This window comes from Indicator indicator, chromosome 12, assembly GCF_027791375.1.
Source record: "Indicator indicator isolate 239-I01 chromosome 12, UM_Iind_1.1, whole genome shotgun sequence".
Lineage (NCBI taxonomy): Eukaryota > Metazoa > Chordata > Aves > Piciformes > Indicatoridae > Indicator > Indicator indicator.
In genome coordinates this window covers 12,720,006-12,738,015 of record NC_072021.1, presented here as the reverse complement: position 1 = coordinate 12,738,015, position 18,010 = coordinate 12,720,006, and the positions used below count along the sequence as shown (strand labels likewise).

Below are 18,010 nucleotides of genomic sequence, written 5' to 3'. Positions count from 1 at the left end.
AAACCACTACATTCTTATCCTGACCCTGTAACACCTCTGTTGGCCCACTTTCTTAGTCTCTGAAGGGACTTGGACTGAGTGTAACCTGCAGTGATAACGAGGCAGGAGGAGAGGAGTCTGTGAGGAGGTCAATTTGAGCCTGGGAAAGTAAGGAGGAAAACTGTTGTTTTAATCTTTGTCTTTTGTCTCATACTAACTTTTGTTTAAAAAAAAAAAAAAAACAAAACAAAAAACCACACCCAAAACAACCCTTACCTTAACTGGTAATAAGTTAAGTCAATTTTCCCCCACTTTGCTCTGTTTGTCTACTAAAGTAATTGGTAAGCAGTATGCCCATCTTTATCTTAATTTATGAACTTTCTCATTTGTTTTCTTCCTCTTTCCCATCATGTCAGAAAGAGGAGTGAACAAGAAGCCAAGTGGGAGTTAGGCTGCTAGTCTAGGCTAAGACACCATATCTCTCAACTAAAAACCCCCAAAACAAAACCCACAAGTAAGGCAACAAAACTGGCCCTCAGTGTTCTGTTGTTTTTATTGAAATGGGTGGCTAAAAACATGTCAGACAGGAATTTTGCAGAGAAAGGATATAGTCACATATTTGCCACAGGACATAGTCAAAACACTGTGATTCTCCTCTCCCTAAAGGGATTTGATTAAAGAATTGCACGTAGAAGCTCTCTGAGAGACTGTAAAACATCCAAGAAGGCACAGAATGTATTAACCCCTGTTGCCGTACAGAAAAGAGCTTTGTACATGAGGGAGCTGGAGAAGTGCCAGGGTACATGTACTCAAATATCAGTGCATGCTGAAAAGAAGCCGAGGCTGTGAGCTTTATCTCAAGAGAAAGAGAAAAGGCTTCTGACATTATTAATACGAGCATGCACAGCAGCAATAAATCACTAAGCTGAAAACTGACATGTTCTGAAAAACACAGAAAGGAGATTCAAGACTTGAAAGTGGTTGTGCAGAAGAACTAGAGAAGATCCCTGGAAATCAAATATAAAGTGAAAAATTGATGGACGAGTGCTAGACATGAAACCCAAATTAATCCGGAACAATGACATTAGTGAATATACAACTGGAGGTTTGTTTGAGATAAGACCACAGTACTTAGAGCAGGCAATAAAGGAGAAAAATCTTTTGAAACTTCTTGAATGGGCAGGACACAATACATAGAAAATTTTAATCCAGGTTACTGAAGCACCTGGAAAAATCACTAGCAAGCTGCACAAGCCACCAATAAGAGTCCTGTAAAGACAGAGTGAAATTCAAATACAACCTAATTTAAGGACAGAAGAAAAAAGTAAAATTAGGGAGTTTAGAAGACATCCACACCTCGTAACACTAACTAGAGCCTCAGACATTTGGTAATCCAATAGCAGAGAGCACTGCAAAATCAGTCCTCCATATCACAGATGAAAATAAGTGTGAGAAGGCTTGAAACTATCTGCAATCATTTATATAGACATCTCCATCTTGTATTTCTTAGGGAAGAGATGATTTCTATGAGTAGAAGCATTGTGGTGAAATCTAAGTCCCACTGGAAGTGAAATTTTTGGGGTTATGTGATCCTGAAGAAAGCATATTAGTTAAGTATTTCTAAATAACAAGCGGCTATGACCATGAGCCTTTAGAAATCAGCAGGCGGCACAGCTTGCCATAGTAAACAAACTGGACCCTGCCTGCATTATTGACAGTTCACATGCCTTTTCACACACTGACAACTCTATTGCTGTGCTTCATTAGTTTTTGTCCCAAAACATTGATTTCAGATTTTCTCGCTTACTGATGTCAAATCTGTCCTAATATTCACATGGGAAAATTTTTGCCAGATAAATTTCCACATGCAGGAGAATGACTGATGGCATTTGCTTTCCTAAGGCTTGCAAAGGCTCTAGTTTCTTCTTATATAAAGGCCCTTCTTCAACAAGAGGGACCAATGTTCACAGAAGGCACCTCCTTGCATAAAAACCTGATTCTAAATGCTTGCAAAAATGGTGGAATGTTAGTCAAGAGAAGAGCAGAAGCCACAACTAGCAGCAGCAGCAATATGGACAACGGCTGTCTTCTATGTGTTTTGTGGGCAAGACTGCAGGTTTTTTTCAACTCAGATATACTACTTAATCATGTCTGTTGTGCTGTTAACTCTTAAAATCTTATCAAATTCATCAAGGATATAAGCACAGCCATACAATGTATTAGGAATTATATTAAATCCCTCAACATCACCCATTTATTGAATTGTTATGAAACCAATTAACTGCTGGCCTGAATTCATTTGGTCATACCCAAACCATTTCCTGTCAAACATCTGCAGAGGATCAAGTTAATCTTCATGGATTTGATCTTATTTCTTTAATCTATGTCTTTCACAGATTCTTCCTTATTTTACTTCCCTTTTAAATCCAATTTCAACTGGAGGTGGAATAGCCTTTATAATTAAACTAGGAAAGTTCTGATACCATTACTTGTTCTGCATCAGTTCCAAATTCACTTCTATCCCAGCCATGCATTTTTTGCTGATACTGTTATTTCTGCACAGTATTTTTGCTTGTTCTTTTACACTACTCCCACTGAAGTCATTCAGTTGGAATCTCCATCACTTTGAATAATCATTATGCTGTGCAAAGAGAAGAAATATGCAATAGCTAGACAGGAGGAGAAAAAAAGCTATTACTTTAAAATATATCTGGGTTGGGAACAGGGCTAAAGAAAAACCAAGAATTTATAAAACTCATCATAACATTTTTTCTTTTGGGTCAGTTTTGCCAATGCAGAAGTTTGCTACAGTTTTGACTTTCAAACATGCACTCTAATTCTCTAGTAAAATCATCTACAGTGAGTGTAAGGCAACAGCTTTTGAGAAGTTCTGGATGGAAATATATTTTGCTCCAATAAAAGCGGCCCTGATACAACTGAAGAGGAGGTAAAAGTTGCACCAGGAGGACAAGGAAAGTGATGGAGCTGAAGACTTTGCAAGTAAACAAGAATCCTTAAGAAGGGAGAGACTGCACTCTCTTCTTGAAACTGTTTTTGTCCCTACTCCATGAAAAAAGCATAAACCTTCTCCCACAGTCTGGCAGACACTTTCCTCTGTCTGCATTTAATCAACATCTTCCTATTACAGGGCCAGTTTTCACTCCCTTTTTAATCACTTGCTCTTCATTAAGAAAAATCACATTTTCCTTCTTTAGTTCTGATTTATTTCAACTCTGTCTTCCTGTAAACATTAAAAATGATCACCTATCCACTACCCATCATACACTTGGAAGTGTAGCATTCTTCTTTAAGTGTTGTAAACGTTCGTTAATGTTTTACCCATTGCACCCAATGTGATGAAATCAATGATGCTCTGACTTGAGAAATGCTGTGTGGAAACAAACTTGTATAGTGTTAATAAATACAACATGACATAAGTATGTACACTAAGAGGAAAAACCCACTGATGTGAGAAAAATTGGTACGGGCTTCAAAGAACTTCAGATGAGGTCTTTGGTATTTGCATTAGTAGGCGACAGCTAAAAACGATAGAGAAATGGAATCCTTGAAACTGCCCACTTTATTCACAGAGAGACTATTTAAGGTCATATCAAGCTGTTCTTGTCTCTGCTTGTTCTGTACATCATAAATCACTGCAGGGAATAATTACTTTTGGGGTTACTTCATGAAGAGAATGCTACTTGAGTTTTAGAATAACAGGAAATAGTGTTATATATTGAGCTTGAAATAGATTTTACTGTTCATACTAGACAAGCAGCCAGACAAAATGAATTCATTTTTTCACCCCTCAAAAGATTTCAAATGTTTTCATATATATGACCTACATTAGGACAGATTTATCAAGTTATTATGTGCCTAATTATACAATAATACCAATCAGACCTTATCTGGGAATTAACACTGCAAGTCTGTCTTGCAGCCAGGATGATATGAAATTATGCATATACACACACAAAGAGTTCTTTCACTACTCAAAGTTCACTTGGGCAGAAGGTACAAGCAACATGATTTTAAAATGCAGGTTCAAGGACTGTTCTTATGCTATTCATGGTGGGATTTACTGCTTACTGTATAAAATGGTGAAGCAAAACAAAGAACCAGAAGTAATACCTCCATTGTAGCAACTGTCCAATAATCCTGAAAACACTGATTCTTTCCTTTCTGTTTTACTTAACTCCTGGAACCAAATTTAAAGGACTGACTTAAAGAAAATCTCTATAATGGCCAAGTTAAATAAAAAAGCTGATTATTTTCAGAATATCACACAAGCCATACGTGTTATGATCTGACCTTCTGGATCTGGTTTACTCGCATTTGTTTTTTCTGGATCCTTCACCTTGGATTTACTTGTTTCTTTTCTTCTTTCTATATCTTTAACTGAAAAGTAAGAGTGAGGGAAAAATTAAAAATTAATCTAGAAGGAGTACAGTCAGAAACACATTTTCTTCTTCCAGATAAAGAAGTTGCATGCAACATCTTGTGATCTGCTTCGGTAACAAGTTAGTGGATTTTCCCTCCTTCCCTTAGGGTTTATTCTTCTTTTCATGAATCTCTCCCCACCTTATCATCATTAACGTTCTCAAAAGCAACTCTTCTCACACAGGACAGTCCAAATACAGTGACATCAGCACCTAAGCTCACACTGACAAAATCCAGCACTGGAAATAAAGTCCAGAAAATTGGCAAAGCTAGCTGGGGAAAAAGTCCAGCGTTGCAGAGTTCCACTCCAAGTCATCCAACACAAAAGCACATAAACCAGCTGTTACATTATCCTCTTCAAAGAATCAGTATAGAGTCTATGTTCAAATCTATGTTCAGGGCACCAGATACTCTCTTGAGATTAAAAGTTGTTCCAAAGCTTAGACTTCAACAGTTTCCTGTCCCATAAGTGGGTGAGACACCTCCTTTATTATGTCCCCAATCTCTCATAACAGCTAGATGGAAGTCAGCTTGATTTACAATTCCTAATATCACATTAGTAGCCAGTATTACTCTCCTCATAGTCAGCAAAAACATTGCTAGAGGCACATATTAGAGGAAATAAAAGAAAGAAAAAAAAAAACTTGCAAAGTTTCCTTAGGATAGAATGGCCCAGCTGTCTGTAATGGCCAGGAACAGCTTAAAACAGAATATCTTTCATAGAAAATAAAATTATACTCCAGTTAAAAATCTTTAGTTTATGTAGAGTTGGATTATGACCAACATTCACGAAAGGAGAATGAGTCTTAGCCAGTGGCAGAGTCTCTCTGTGCTACATCATCCAAAAACATTGTCAGAGGGTGAAAGAAGATTATCTGTCTCTTGAAACTTAAGTATTCTGTTTAATAGAAGTGGAACCAAAGTCAAATGGATTTCATCAATTTACCCAATAGTACATGGAATATCTGAAACATTCAGAGCGCTCCAAGTTACAATCCAAAATGTAATCACAAGGCTATCCTAAGGTATTAGGGAGACAGCAAGCCCTTGTCAAACATCTAAGTGTGACCTTCTCATGTAATAACCCTCTGCAGAACCTAAAGCCCTCACACATTTACACAGGCCAAAAAAAAAAAATCATACCTACAGCATGTTTTTATAGCTGCATTTAAGAGGAAAGGTTTCCACAGTGATCCTTGTTAATTACATACTATGTGCAATAACTTACAAGCAGCATTAGAAAGTATACCTGGCTCTATAAAGAGCAAAACTCTTAACAATGAAATTTTATGGTAGGCTTGAGAATTCTTCGAACATCAGTTACAAGTCAGCAGCACAGAAAAAAAAAAAAAAGTATTTCCAATGCCCTAACATAGAGGATATTCTCAAAACTTTGTCAGTGTTTGACTTTTCTTCATCTCCAGATTTAGTGACCACTTTTCAGAGAAGGGGAAAATAAAATAGAACAGAGGATGGCAAGAAAAAAATTGCATTCATGCTGTATCTGGTTTTAATCATGCAAGGTATCATATTGTAACATCTAATTGAGCCTGGAGTTTCATTTGACATGTTTTCACCTGCAGCAAACAGTACATGAAAAGAACAAAGCCCTCATACTCTTAAATCAAGCTGCCAGCTCTACTTTTCTTGAAGAATAGAGGTAGTTTAAAAACCCACCACACCTTGTATTATAGGAGTTGGTGTAGCTTTCTGTGGGCTGCTCTCTAATACTAAGGTAATCTGTGGTTTTGGGGGTTTCCTAACTGGGATAGAACATAAACTAGTAAACACTGAGCTGCAGTGATAAAAAGCTACAAAGACTCTCACACACATCGCATCAAGCAGTCAGCATAATTTATCTGGTCCTGGTTCTAAGAGACAGGTAGTTCAGCAATGACAGTGACAAATACTCAGTGTCAAGGGAATTCAGCAGGGTTTCACTTGTATTTCCAGATGGTCACATTTTTGTCTTTATCAACCAAACTTCCACTGATCATATTTAACTGAACTGTTTAAGATACAGATCAAGATAAATCAGCTAATATATATATATATATCGCTATGATGTAGACATGAAAGTATATGTAAATCAGATTTTTAAAAGTTTTAAGCATAATTAGTAAACATATTTGACAGTTAAAAACCAGTAAGAACTTAGCCTTCCAGTGTGACTGAACTAGCAACTCGTTGCCAACTGACACAGCCGTAAGAATGTTTTAATAAAAAGTTGGATGAAGATGTTTTTAAGGCACCAGAACACAGCTCACTGAAGATTCTTCTTCACAAGACGCTCATTAATTTTGTAACAAAATGGGGAAGAGAGGGATTCCAAACCAATAGAAACAAAAAAGCTCCAAGCAATAATCTCCTGTGCAAGAACAAGTGGATCAGTTCAGACCTCTAGCTGTATATGCACCAGATAAAAATCTGCGGCTCTGATTAGCCTTTCCATTGTTCCCCTCTGTGTCAGGCCTTGTTAAAATTTCCTAAATTGTACTAAATATCTGACAAATTTTGCACATCAGGCATAAAAAGACACTTACTTCTGAACTGGCCTTGCGCTGGCTTACTCTCCTTGTCTTCACTGAATGCAATGATCTGAAGGGCATAGTTTTGATCTGGAATAAGACCTTGAATAATTGCTTTAGTTGCAGTGTTTTGAAGAATTAATTGATTGGTTTTTCCACCTGTAAGACAAAAAAAAAAAAACCCACACCAAATACATAACTTAGTTTGCTTTTCTACTTGAAAACTACCTCAAGCTCTACAGAGACACAAATATTCTCCCTTTTGGGACAAATCCATACAGCCAGGCCAGAGGACATCCCAAAAAAGCACGAAGTCAGCCTGACATGGGGCAGTTTTCTTAAGACAAAAACGCTATAGAATCAACAAGCCTTTGTATCTGTGCCTCATGGAATAGCTAGTGTCCAGCAAAACTATTAAGAAAAAAACATCTGGCAAAAAAAAAAAAAAAGCTGTCAACAGGTAACATCCTACAGCAGGCTTTCACACTGCTCTGTGACTACCTGCCAGTTCTGATCCCATTGTACCCATGTCATCCCTGAATATCCTCTTCATCCATTTCCTTTGGACAAGAAAATTCTTATGTATAAACAATGTATATATTATGTATATATAAAAAAGACTACCTATGAAGTGTAACTAGCATCTACCCATTTATACCACCTTAAGCATTTGATTCTCATATTCTGTGCATATGACTACCCTCTGGTGAGACTGATTTCTCTCCTCTGTTGACCAGTCAATACTGTTGTTATGCTTACAGTTCCTCAGTTCTGAAGGATTAGATTATAGTCTCTGAAAAGCTGTTCAGCCTTAGGAAGACAGTCCTTTCACCTTGAAAGAGAACATACAGACTTTTGTTTTACCTGAACTTGGAGTGACAAGCAGCTTATATCCAGTGAATTGCCCCCTAGGGGCTTTCCAAGAGATCTGTACACTGTCAGGACTGACTACATTATATCTTAGTCTTGTTGGTGGGGACACTGCAAGTGGGGAGAGAAAACAACGTTTTACATTCAAATAAAAAGCAATGGGCAATTTTAAACAAATAGACACATACAGGAAGACAACACAATTTTAACAATACAGGATGCAAGTTATTCAAAATACCACATATATCAGTTTATTAGTTTGTAAAATAACATCCCCAGGTGCACTACTTCCCTCAGACATACCTTCCATTTATCCCTTTAAACTAACAACCTAACAGCAGAGGACAGAAAGACAAACAGTGTTAGATGTTAAGACTCTAGTTTAGCAGGCAAAGCTGGTAAAAATAAAATGCTCTTTGTTAATATATGGAAATTAAAATTGCTCTCCCTGCTTAGATTGACAATATGCATTATCTAACCTCCTTTACCTCACATTACTATGGACTTTTTCCCTCATTTAAGGACATTCAGGGCCAAATTTTCAAAGCCTTGTGAAGACACGGTAACCAAGAGGAAAGATAGGCATGCACAAAGCAGAGGGAACATTAGCTGCCCAATTTACAAACCCAGCCCAAGTGGCACACAGACTTGTTCTGCTGCAAGCACTTCTTTGGTCTCATTGAGACTCATTGAGCAAGCCTGCACAGGCAAGTTAAGATTTAAACAAGAGTAGGAGGATGGTAAGCAAATCTGGCTTCTACTTTCACTGTGCCATCACCTAAGTTCTCAACAGAAGCAGCAGCAAAATGAATAAAAGCATGAAATGATCAAGAAAAGTTGTAACTCAGTGAAGAAGCAACACATAGGAAAACAATGAAAAATTCACCCTACATTGTAACTGCAGTAACAGCAACTTTGTGTCTATGCACATAAACTATTTTCTCCACCCCTGTGCATCCCTCTAGTCAAACTCCTGATACCAGAGAAGGCTCTACATCACATTTCTGCTCTGCCTCAAGGAGCCACATCCATCCTTCACAGCAAACTACTGAAGCAGAACTGCTACATGTGCAGCCTGTCAATAAGGGGCAATCTTCACGCACTGGAATACAGTTTGGCTGACATAACTAACTGATCTAGAGGGAAAGGCAACCAGGGAAGCTACCCAGAGACTGAACAACAGAACAGGCTAGAAAACGGTAAACAAAACTCCAACATCACCCCTGCTCTTTCCAATCCCTCCACAGTCCCCTCAACTTCCTCCTTTGTTTCTCAAAATTTTGGTGTCTCTGTCATTTAAAGTTTCTGTTAATAAGCATTAAGGGAAGTTATGTGAAGGAGAGAAGTGGATATTGCTTTTCCCTAGGGCCTAGGATAGCTCTTAATTGACTAAGATCATACCCAGTTTGTTGGCCCACTAGATATAATAAACCATCAGTTCTCGTATTTCTGAGATTTAAGGATTACAGCAGATGGATTATCTGAGTCAACAGGGAATGTGCAAGCCAGCAGTCTCTGGCCTTACCATTTCACCTGCTACAGTCAGTGCTGCTCTGGAACTAGCAGCAGCCAAAGACCTAACTGATTACTTTTTCCTAAGTGTGTCTTTTTCCAACAGCCTGGAGGAAAAAAGAAGGAAAGAGGCAAGTTGTAGTTTGTGGAGATTTGGGATGGTGTTTTCTTCATATGACATCTACCATTAAAAACATTTTTACTTCTAAGACCAAAAATCTGGAGGTTTAATATAAGAGATGTATTCCCTTGCATCCAGCCTCTCAGTCCATAAGGGACAGCTTTTCCAGGCGAAAGACGTGTTCTGTAGTTCTCTACTTTGAGGGACTCAACCCCAGAACACATTTTAAGAGTACATAAGCACCAAGAACAGCTAAGTAGCACCTCCACATTTTCAAAGACTTCAGAAAACAAGCTCAAGAAGACAGGCAAAGAGACAGAAACAGCAGGTAGCACACCAAATCCACACACTCAAAACTATACTTATGCACAACACTAGACTTACACCCAAACAGGGTATTCTCCCAGGTGCTGGGCACAGTCTTGTCAGACTCTTAAGATTTCATGTCACCTCCCAGAAGTATAGAAAAAGAAAGGCTGCAAGCAAGAGTGTGTGCAGGAATCACAGCAAACAGCAAATCAATTCTTTGACAATCTGGCCCTTGTTGCAAAATGTTTTGCTGGGCAGGTTTCTGCAAGAACGTTCAGCATGCTGCAATTATAATAAAATGATAGAGTCTGTGGCAAAGAGCTGTGAAAGCCAAGTAGACTATAGTCATGGATCATAGCTTTTAATTCATTCTCAAATTTCTCTGTCTTTGAGCTATAGATAAATCACAATGAACTGGGATTGAATGAACCAAGATGACAAAACACACCTATATGTTTGCAAAACATTCAAGTCTTATTACTTATTTCATCTAAGGAAGAGCAAATAAACTTTTGAGCAATGACTTATGCAAGCAGAAAAAATGCTGCATGTTTTACCATGATTAAGTGGTACATTTGTATGGGGATTAGGAGGTAGAGCAGAGAGAGATACAGTAACACCAAAGATGGACCAAAAAAATAAAAATCATATCTTAAAATATCTGAGTTTATTTTCTCTGCCATCTTCTTCCTTTCCCTGTCATTCCATTCCATCCTACTTTCAAGTTCATAGTTTATGAAAGCACCTTCTAACAAAGCAGCATAGTTCTGGCCTAATTGGTATTAGCCATCACCAAAACAGGTACATTGTGGGAGCCCCTAAATATCAATCCCAGATCTTACAAGCAGAGAAGGGACACAATCACCAAAAGGTTTTTCTGTTTACTACAGAGTAACAGTATGAAAGACTAGAAAAGTTGTGCCAGAATAGTCTTTACATAACTAGCCAAGTTTCACTTGATTGGTTTAGGGGGTTTTTGTATTAAAGGTAGCAGTGCAGGGGGATGGACATTCTCACATAGCAATTAACCATAAGGAAGAAAAGAATTATTCACCAGACGTATTCAAACGTGTCTTAGTTGTGCAAAGACTAACACTCTGGCAGAGAAAAGTACATACAGCTAAGGAAGTTAAAAATCTAACACTTGAACAGACAACAAAATATTGATGGGAATTACTACACATTCACCAACCTGAAGAGGATATCTTTATTTCTTTGGACCTTTATTGTCTGTGGAACAAAAATCTCACTTCTTGTAGAAAGGGAAAAAAATTAATCCAAGCTGAGTCAGTTAACTGATAAAAATCAGTAGCTAGAACTTGTTAAGTGGTTTTACAGGAATGGAAAAGTGAATGGCCATCAGCAACATTAGAGCAGTCACCCAAGAAAAACCTATAGACAAGTTCAAGGCTTTGCTTTATGCCACCAGATAAATTACCAGTCCAAACATATCACCCTTGTGGACAACTAAGGAAAAAGTATTTTGAAGTAGCTTAATGGAAAGGAAAAATACCATCAGTTGCATATGTGCAATTAAGACAACCAGTAGTCTAAGACTGGATACTAACTAAACCTTGTGGCTTCCAATTTACTTTTGTCACAAGACTTGAATGAGTTAATATGCACTGCAATTACATTAATACATGGAAATTATTGCTACACAATTAAAAGTTTCCATCTTTAAACAGAGAAGAAAAACTCTTAAAGCAAGTAATTTTATTCATAAATGATAAATTCTCAAGTATTTTTCTTGCCCAGCACTATTTTTGTGTATTATATAACAACGTAAATAGACAAAAGCTGGATTTTTTTTTTCTTGTTGTTGTTTAAGTAGCATTATGCTGAACGAAGGGAGGCACAGCAGTGATGAAACTGAGTGAAACACATTGCACCATCTGGCTTATATGGCGTTTAATCAATAAATGAGATAAAACCATGTAGCTCAACACAGGTAACTTCTCAGCTGAAGGAATAAGCTGTAGCTTCAGGCATGCTGACTTCAGCCTCCCAAGCACATTCTCCTTTCCAAGAAGTCACATTACACAACTTTACCTGAACACTTTTGCCAAAGGAAGGACACACAAGCTGGAACTAATACCAGCTCTTCCTACACCCTGGCAGAGTGTATAGTTTCTTAAAACAGACAAACATATTGTTAGCACAGTATTCAACTGTAAATAGTTAGCCAGCTACAGGGAGTGTTTACTGCAAGGGGTGGCATCCTTGAGAAAAGAAAAGGCTTTGAGAAATATCTTTTTACTCCACGCGTAGCAAGAAATGTTTTTATTCTTTGAACATGGAATAGTGACTTCACATCACCTCATTCAATAACATAACAGCTATTTTGGGCCAAAGCAATAGTCCACTTAGCCTAGTATCACACTGCTGACAGTATTCAGCAGCTTGCTGAAAGACTGTAAGAACAAGGGAAGTATTGTTTTTTATTCATCAAGTATACCAACTCTAGCTTCTGCTTTTGTGATGATTTTGGAAAAACTCTATGACCTTCATTTCGTTGTATTAATAGTTTGAAAGTTTTCTCTCTTACTTAACAGCAGATTAAATCAAGTTTAAAAAAAAAAAAGGTCTGGTTTTCCAAGCTCAAGGAATCTGCCAAAAGTTTCTGGAGATGGATCCCAATCCCCAGTCCTGTTTCACAAATCTTAACCACATGTATTAGGACTGATCTACACAGAGAGGACAAACCATATGCTTTGCTTTATTAAGTCACAAACATTCTGGATCTCATTTCTGACCAGCACTGATGTGTTGAACATGAGGAATGTGTATTACTTCATTCACCTCACATTGGCCACATTAAATATTACTGCTTTATACGCATCCCTACATCCTCAGAGAGGTTAGTAAAGTGCTTGGAGACTCCCAAACATCCAAGATGGTATGTGCTTCCCCAGTACTTGAGTGCCACGCAGACTGGTACTTGCATGCACCAGAACTTGGAAAGCCTGAGGTTGTCACTGCACTCTCAATGTGCTCATGAATAATGCATTACACAAGATGCTTTAGAAGAGACCCAGGATCAGATTCTGCTCAGTTATGCCTATGCAGTCTCATATAAAAGGGATTACATAAACGTAAAAAGATTAAAGAATTCTTTCTCTAAAAATCATAAAAACTGATTAGCATTCTTCCCCCTTCTTCCCCAAGCAACTGGATAACTTTTCTCTAGATGTCAAACCACTGTCCACACGATCCAACAAGTATTTAAGCTTAGCAGTCTCAGCAGTATCTTTTAATACTCACAAAGGACATTTTAAAACAAGCTGCAGAAGTAGTCTGTGACATTTAACAGTCCTGTGCAATGCTGTACGATGTGTTACAATAGCTACTGTTCCAACAAAGGAAAAAAAAAACCATATGCCATAAAAACTCAACGACATAGCTGGTTCTTCAAACTTACTTGATTATGTAGAGGGCAGTCACAGCAATTTCATCAGTACTTTCATTTAAATAAGTTTTTAAAAAAAAAAAGTTCCATATAACTCATTTTGAGACACCTGAGTTCACAAAAAGGTTGACACAATTTGAGGCACTACTCAAAAAGCACACATGAACAAATTCTACTCCCCCTCCTGCCCAGAGATCAGCAGTGAAACTCTGCTTCATTTGTATTAGTACGAGATTCACACATGGTACTAAGAGTCAAGTAACACTTGTATCTGGAATAAGAAAGTCTATTTCTGCACATTAGAATGAAAAGCTCCATCTTCTTATTTATGACGTACCTTGGCCCTTGGCATCACTGATGAAGAAAGCTGCAACACCTAAAAAAGCCAGGAAACAGCTCTGTATCCCATACCGAAACAGCATCTTCTTCCTCTCAACAAACACAGTGTCAGCAGGTCTGAAAATACACAGAACAAAAAGACTTATTAAACCTGCAAAGACAAGGCATCCACTTTATTAAAAATTGTAAGCAAATCCAGATTCCATTAAAAATAAATATTTTTGCCATAGACATCAGTAAAGCCAAGATTCCATCCTGACAGCAGGTTTATAACCAAAGCATATCTTATCTGAAAGGGACAAAGAACCCCTTTGCGCTTCTGAACAGTACTGAACATTCTGCCCATGTGTGGCAGTTTAGGCTGGGTGCCCCCTGCCACTGCTACATGAGATACACCTCTGGTGTCCTGGGTGCTCACCCAATAGGGGTGGACACAGGAAACTACGTATTTCTACCCATAAATCCTGCGCCCTATAAGGCCATCTGCAAAGTCATTCTCTTCCTCATTCTTCCCTCTCTGCTCCCCTGGGAGATGTCCTCTCTTATCGGGTAATGCCGGGGGAGTATCCTCAAGGCCTCTTAGGCCTGTCTAGGCCTAATGCCAGGAGGAGAATGGAGGGGGGGCAGTCTCAGACCTGGCCAGCCTGAGACTTGCCTAGCAGTGGGAGGGGGAAGAAGGAGCCCTGGGGGGTTTGGGTTTACCCTCAGGTGGGAAGAAGGGAAGGATTGGGAAGCCTTTGGGAATTCTGTGAGGGGTTCTGTACGCTTTGGGATACTCTTTGTCACTATGCTTTGTAGTTTGTAGTTCTCTGTAGCTTCACCAATTGCTTTTCCATTTAAGCTTTCCATCACTCTCCAATCCATTTGCGTGAGTCTCATTCTTTTGTCCCTTTCGGGGCAAGAGACCATCTGTGTCTGGCCCCAAATCAGCACACCATGTAAAGAGAAGTGATATTCTTTGGTAAGCATACGTAAATATTGGAAGAAGAGTTTGCTATACTCCACAGGGGAAAATGGGTGTCAGTATACAATCCAGTGTTGCAAATACCTTATCAAGACACCCATAGCAGACAACCCTCAAGCTCTTGACAAAGTAGGACAAAAACCGTTATCTATTTTATATCCAGAAAAGGATATTAAATATGTATTCCAAGATTTTGTAATTTTAAAAAATATATTAGAACTGGCCTGCAAGCCTACCATAAAATAGCAAATAACCCCAATGAAATAATCACTGATCAGTTCAAACGAGCCATTTCACACATCAATTGTCAAAAAAAGACAGGACTTGTTCTGCAGAAACACAAGTCCTCTTCTTGCTGCCTTCTAAGCCTACTCTATTTTTCCCTTTATTTGGCTTATTCTGTGTTCTCTGGTGTACTAACTACCTGGCACTTACAGTGACTAAACTAGACAGTTCAGAAGGCATGCAGGGTCAGCTGAGTAAGCACTAATGCTATTTTTATGTAATATCACAGCCAAAAATATTTACTCTTAGGAACATCAACATTTTAGAGTGCAGTACTATATGAACACTCAAGGTAGTCCTAGGTGAAGCAGTTGGATTACGAAAAGCAGTTCTCGTGCCAAAAAACCCAAGTTACATAAGGGATAATTTATCTGTCCACAGAAGCTATGTCAAGAACAGTACAATTTCAGTGTCTGAACTTGGCCTTAAACACTTTCCACTAGAGTTATTCAACATATACAGAAGCACGCCTCAAGACACCATCAACGTGTTCATAACATCATGCTTATGAATGTTTAACTGTCGCTCAACTTTACCATTATAGCTTTAGTAAATATGTTGGCACAGGAAGAAGAAATTTTGCTGCCTTCTCTTTTTAGTATTTCTTGCTTTCAACAAAAGCCAGCATCTGAAGGTTTACTTTGGTAAATTTGGGGTTATGCATTTGGGCTGCAAGTCCCTCCTACCTACCCTCCTGTGTCATTTTCTGTAATATTCCCAAACATACCATCATTGAACTTGCTTTCCATGCTTTCATTCTCTTCTGACAAAGTGTTGAACCACTTACTTCGTGCCTATCTAAGTCAAACTGAAGTACCTCAGCCATTCTTAAACAGATAAAAGACCTCTATCTCCTTCTCTCCAAGTATTAGCAATTTGCCATAGTTATCCCAGGACTTGGTAGGTCTGCTGTTGCAAATACCAGTCAAGAGTGCTTGATATGCCACCTGAAAATGCATATGGGATTAGTCATTGTGAATTCTATCCCCACAGAGGGTTACTCAAGTTTTAGCCAAAGTATCAACAAATTTCACTCTACTTAAATATATTTTGAACCCGTTTCTTATAATATAAATCTCCCAAGATTGAAGCAAATTGCTAGCTCAAAAAAAGATGTGCACCAGAAACTTTGGTACTCCACCCAGTTCTTCGTACACATCCCCAAATGGAATTCAGAAACCTGAGCAAAGTGCCCAGGCTTCCCTATACACAAACAGTCAGACACCCAAAAACTGGATCTGTACAAGTCAGCAGACAGTTGCCTAGGCAATAGGAAGAATGAAGAATAGGAAGAAACAGTCTAAAATCTACCCCTTCTGTATCTCACACTGGGTATTGATGCTTCTCCTCTCATTCAGGAATGCAACCTGGAACATGTAAATGTAGGCTCTTCAAAGAGCAGCATAGAACTCATTCTTCACCAAGCACCACTGATGACATGCAGATTTCTTTCCAGGCATTAAAATATTCATAGTGGTGGTGCAACACCCCATCTGCTAGATTTCATAAAAGACCTCTCCTCTCAGATAGGAACTGTAAATATTCACAGGCAATCCTGCATGGAAACACTCTTTATTGCTGCTTTTAGAGAAAAAACCCATCACACAGAGAAGAAAGGTTTATTGGGATATATCCCAATATATAATATATATATCCCAACTGGTGCACTGGTGGCACAAGTTCACCTCTGCAACAAGCTGCACTTCATGGTTCGCTTAGCTACTAAAGACAACCACGAGTCTGCAGCCACCTGCAGCCACATCTGGAAAGTAAAAAAAAAATAAATCCTATTCCTCCTGCTCTTTACATACTTCACCTTTTATTATCTATTTAGTAAAACAGAATAGCCCTGGCCAAGAGTTCTGCCCATGAAGCGAGCCCTGCTCCCCTGTGTGCTCCCAGCTCCATCCTCGAGGCCACCCGGGACATCTGCGCGGATCTGGCAACAGGGCACCTTCTCCTGAGGGAACAACTTGCCTTTGAGACTTCCCAGACTGAGGGAAACCCAACAAACATCTCTGCGCTCCGTACCGCCCTGGCCGCGGAAGCGCACCCTGCCCGCGCGAGGACGCAGAGCCGCCTCAGCACAGCCCTGGCAGCCTTTCCCAAGGCAGTCAGCTCAGCGCTGCCCTCCTCAAAAGGGAAACAGCCCCTAGACTCCCAGTCTCAGTGTTATGGAGCGGCATAATGCTGCGCCCACCCGCCGCCCAGGAATAGGCAGATGTCTCTCTGGTCGAGGGCCCGCCGGACCAAAGCAAGAACGCGACCTGCCCCGGCACGGCTACGGCCTCGAGGGAGCCACCGGGACCGCCGCCATGGCCGCCGCCCACGCACGAGAAAGGCGGGAAGGTGGCAGAAGGGGCAAGTAGCGAGGCGGAGACGCCGTCGCGGCTCTCGCACACGGTGTCAGGACACCGCGGTGCCGTTTCGTTCGCTTCTCCATAGCTCACACAACGCGGCTCCAGCCCGGGCTGAGGGGTCGCGGCTCACAAATACGGTCCCCCGACTCCTCCCCTGCAGCCACTGGCCGCCTGTGGAAAATGAGTTCCCACCACAAGTTAAGAAAGGAACAGCGGGGAGTTCATTGCCTCCGCCGAACTGAGACGAGGCGAAGGACGGGCTCTGTGAGACCCAGAGGCTGCAGCCTCTCGTTAAAATAATTCCCTCCAGGTGCCGGGCGCGATGAGCCAGGGCGTAGGGACCTGCTTCTGCGCGAGGAACGAGAGCAGTAGCCTGAGCCCTCCGGTTTAAAGTATGAGCTCTTATTTTGCAACTATCGTTATTTTTAAAAGTAAGAGCACTCCAGGAGTTTCTGAGGGGCTCTTCCTCCCCACCGAAGGCTCGTCACTTTCCACCCCTCGATGCCCTCCTCCCTCACCCAGCTCTCCCTCCGGGGCTCCATTCCGGTCACCGCGGGGTAGCCGGGCAAGGTGAGTGGGAAGCGCTCTCGCTTCTGCCCTTAAGTCCCTGCCCGCCTCGCCCCAGCTCTCGGAAGGAACGAAGCAGAGCTCACACCGACCTGTGCGGGCAGCAGCAGCGGGGGTGCGGGCGCTTGGTATCACGCGAGGCTGGAGGTGTTGAGGCGGCTGCAGGAGAGCCGCTCCCCTCCCCTCTGGCCGCTCTTTCCCTCGCTGCGCCGCATCTGATAAGGCGAAAGGGGAGCGAAAGGAGGCGGGCAATTATAAAGCAGAAGGTGGAAAGAAGGGAGGAAAAAAAAGAGGCATGAGCGATGCCAGAGATCCAACCCCCGCCCC

General features: G+C 40.3%; 1 protein-coding gene across 1 annotated transcript in view; it reads right to left on the bottom strand.

The window, feature by feature from the left end:
• Positions 1-17,658, bottom strand: part of COL14A1 (collagen type XIV alpha 1 chain) — a 95,506-nt gene extending 77,848 nt beyond the window's left edge. The window contains exons 1-6 of the mRNA XM_054385286.1: positions 17,591-17,658; positions 17,281-17,529; positions 13,506-13,624; positions 7,812-7,928; positions 6,963-7,106; positions 4,291-4,377 (exon numbers count right to left, since the gene is read on the bottom strand). Of these exons, the coding sequence (XP_054241261.1) occupies positions 4,291-4,377; positions 6,963-7,106; positions 7,812-7,928; positions 13,506-13,624; positions 17,281-17,529; positions 17,591-17,658 (784 nt within the window). The remainder of the gene's footprint in view (positions 1-4,290; positions 4,378-6,962; positions 7,107-7,811; positions 7,929-13,505; positions 13,625-17,280; positions 17,530-17,590) is intronic.
• Positions 17,659-18,010: the final 352 nt, after the last annotated feature.